The sequence below is a fragment of the Laccaria bicolor genome, genomic scaffold, assembly GCF_000143565.1.
Source record: "Laccaria bicolor S238N-H82 LACBIscaffold_223 genomic scaffold, whole genome shotgun sequence".
Taxonomy (NCBI): Eukaryota; Fungi; Basidiomycota; class Agaricomycetes; order Agaricales; family Hydnangiaceae; genus Laccaria; species Laccaria bicolor.
Genome location: NW_001890081.1, coordinates 1 through 3,261, shown reverse-complemented (window position 1 = coordinate 3,261; position 3,261 = coordinate 1). Strand labels below are relative to the sequence as shown.

Below are 3,261 nucleotides of genomic sequence, written 5' to 3'. Positions count from 1 at the left end.
CATTTCGACCCACTTGTACCGCTCTTTGCCCAGCTTCACTTTCATAATCTCTTTGGCGGTGACGAGACGCTGTACGAGTCTTTACACGCCGTGATAAGCTGCGGAGTTAAGCCATGGTTCGACGCGTTTGTAGGGACCAGGGCAGGGGCAGGGAAAGACGCAGGAGGTGGGGGTGGAGATGGAGAAGCAAGTTGGGTATACCAATGACGAAGAAAAACTTTGCAGAGCTCGAGTTGCGTTTGTTGCACTTACCTGAGTTGAATAAAGGCCCAATCTCAAGGTCAACAACCCAACATCTCCCACATTCATCGAAGCTCCCCACCGACAGCACATTCCTCAACTCTCTCCACTCGCACGTCAACACATGGATCAAAGCCATCCAAGCGGTGACCAAGCTCACAAGAGACGTTTCCTCCGGCACGGCATCCCAAGAGATCAACTTCTGGTTGATCATGAGCCTCGAAAGGGCATTGGAGGGGATAGAGGCGCAGCTGAGGAGCGAGGAGGTGGGGATGGTCATGGATGCACTGAGGAATGCAAAGAAGTTCCGTGCCACTGTTAGTTTTATTGCTGATACCGGGCTAAAGGATGCTACAGATCTCGGTGTGTCTCTCCCTCTCTCATTGTACTCAAGGCTAACGATGTGGACAGTGCACAAGTACAGCCAACTAATGGAAGACTTTCCGCTCAACGACCTTCTCTCCTCCGCAGACCTCGACAAAGTGCACGAATCACTCACGCCCATCTTCTCCCATCTAAACAGAAAACTCAAGCTATCTCCCTACCCAATCTGTCGAGCTCTTCCACTCGTCGAAGCAATCTTACGAGATTTTAACGACGTTCTCCTCCAGACCATAACAACCCACCGGCTAGCATACACACCCTATCCCACCTTTGAACGTCTCCTCGCGAGACGACGGGGATACAGGATGTGGGATGATCTCATTAAAGAGTTCACGAACGTTGCGAGGGAGTTGGTTAGTCCCTTTCTTTTTTCCCTCTCTTTTTTTAGGTGCTGATGTGAGTACTTTACGGCAGAGGGCACCGAGGTATGGGTAACAGCTGAAAATGTGTACAACGACCGTGTGTCTCAGGTCGAGAACCAGATTATTGCAAGGCTCAGGGATAGACTTGGCACGGCGCGCAATGCGAACGAGATGTTTAGGGATTTCTCAAAGTTTAATGCACTTTTCGTTAGGCCAAGGTACGTGCTTTCTTTGCCAATTGTGATCCTTCTTGCTGAACGATACTCGTGTAGATTTGCGGTGTGATACAGGAGTACCAGACTCAACTTACTGACTCGGTGAAGGAGGACATTTAGCACTTGCACGACGAGGTACCCTCCTCCCTCTTTTCCCATCCAACCACTGACTGACTTCCTTGACCACCAGTTCAAAACCCAGTACCGCTTCTCTGAAGCCTACCACATGGCTCAACTGCGTGACCTTCATCTGGGCCCGCCCCAAATCGAACGACAACTCCTCACATACATGAAACACGTCAAAGACGTCCTCAGTAAAGGCTATGCATAAGGTCAAAAACTCCAATCCAAATCCTCAGCGTTCCGCAAAAAACTGGACGTATTCGATACATGGCTGCACGACATCAACCGTCGGGACATGGGCGTTGGCGGGCGTTTATTCAAGATTGTCCGTTTGGGCCGAGGAGGGTTCCAGTTGGCGGTCAATTTCGGTCCGCAGATTATTCCACTCTTTAAGGAGGCCAGGAATTTGCTTTGGGTGGGCTTCCAGGTTCCTCATGCGATTACGAATATGGCGAAGGATGCGAAGAGGGTTTATCCCCATGCTGTTAGTTTGATGGAAACTGCTAGTTTGACGGAAACTGCTAGTTTGATGGAAACTGTGAGTTTGTCATACAGGCAATACGACCCTCTGTCCCTATCCTGGCTTTTGTACATGCATCGCATCGGACTGCTAGACTGGGAGTGGAAGCCGAGAGTGTTTCCGTGCTTATCTTTCGGTGGGCAGGAATACATGGTGCGGACGACGACTTTGCTTGCCGCTGGCTCTGGTGGTCCTACGTCATCACTCGGGAAGTCCAGCGTTAAGGAAACGCCACCATCATCGACGTTAACGCCAAAGCCCACGAGGTCAGCGATGTCTTGAAGGTTCAGGTCGTGGTCCGTGTTGCCTCGAAGGTCGACAGAGATTAGGTTCGCACGCACGAGGGTAGGAACGACGAGAAAAACGAGTGTAAGGATCCTGAGGCTGATGCCCAGAGGCCGGAGGGGCATTGCGTATGGCGAACTATGTTGGGCGAGTGTTTGATGACCAAGGCGTATTCGCGTCTGGCGTTGAACGGCTTTTTATATCCAAAGGTGTGGCTGACACTGTTCAAAACGTTCTGGATTCAAACTTATGTTTAACTATTAGTCTGGAACGAAATAAACCCATAAGATGACAATGACGTTAAAAAAGTTATCGTCGAATTCAGAGTGAAAACCCATTTGATATGAAGATTCCTCTGTGAGGTATACATAAGTCATTCGAAATATTTCAGCAAACAAAAACCTTACCTACGAAACGCCTCAGTCCCGTTTACTAGGTTTTCTCATCCCAATCTTCCGTCTCGTCCGTCCAGTGAGATCGGATTCGCGCGCACAAGAGAAGGAGTGAGAAAAAACGAGTGCATGGATATTGAAACTGAAAGTGGTTTGTATAACAAGGAGCGAGTGCATGACAGCCAGGTGCTGCGCCCGAAGGGGTCTGAGGTCCTCATCAACTTGAGCGACCGCACCACTCACTGGCAAAAGAGTGTAAGACCACTCATTACATACGCGCTTCGCGTCTAAGTACTACAGACTCTTTAGCCAACGAGTAATGTAAGTACAAACGACATTATACTATAACAGGAATGAATTGTACAGTCAAGGTATTCTAAGGGCGAAGAACTCCCAGATCAAGGATTAAAAATTGGACAGGTAGGTTAAAAAATCCGCGTAATAAAAGGAAGGCATCCAGGGATGTGGAGTGAAGCCGCGATTGGCAAAAGTAGGTGAAGTGGAAGTAAATATCCAGGGTATGTATATCGTCCAAAGGGCCCGACATCTAGTCCCCTATCAATCAAATGCGACACTGGAAGAGTAGTAGCACAACTCACCATGGGATTTTGGCACCATCTAAACCGACCTCTTAGCCCGCTTGGCAGCCCCTAGTTGACTTCTGGTCTTCAACAGAGATGTATCAACTTGGCGTGCAGAGCCACGCAGACGGGGGACTGAGGAAGAGCATCACGACGACG

General features: G+C 49.3%; 3 protein-coding genes across 3 annotated transcripts; 2 read left to right on the top strand and 1 right to left on the bottom strand.

Moving 5' to 3' along the window:
- Nucleotides 1-203: 203 nt before the first annotated feature.
- On the top strand, nucleotides 204-1,532 carry LACBIDRAFT_335993 (uncharacterized protein; the record flags this gene model as incomplete). The annotated part of the gene is made up of 6 exons (XM_001890914.1): nucleotides 204-557; nucleotides 588-603; nucleotides 652-977; nucleotides 1,041-1,204; nucleotides 1,259-1,265; nucleotides 1,392-1,532. 6 exons carry the CDS (start codon nucleotides 204-206, stop codon nucleotides 1,530-1,532), a joined length of 1,008 nt encoding a protein of 335 aa, XP_001890949.1.
- Nucleotides 1,533-1,619: 87 nt separating this feature from the next.
- LACBIDRAFT_302688 (uncharacterized protein) lies at nucleotides 1,620-2,126 on the top strand (the record flags this gene model as incomplete). Its single annotated transcript, XM_001890913.1, has 1 exon — nucleotides 1,620-2,126. The coding sequence occupies one exon, from the start codon at nucleotides 1,620-1,622 to the stop codon at nucleotides 2,124-2,126; it is 507 nt and encodes a 168-aa protein (XP_001890948.1).
- Nucleotides 2,127-2,548: 422 nt separating this feature from the next.
- Nucleotides 2,549-2,698, bottom strand: LACBIDRAFT_302687 (uncharacterized protein; the record flags this gene model as incomplete). The annotated part of the gene is made up of 1 exon (XM_001890912.1): nucleotides 2,549-2,698. One exon carries the CDS (start codon nucleotides 2,696-2,698, stop codon nucleotides 2,549-2,551), a length of 150 nt encoding a protein of 49 aa, XP_001890947.1.
- Nucleotides 2,699-3,261: the final 563 nt, after the last annotated feature.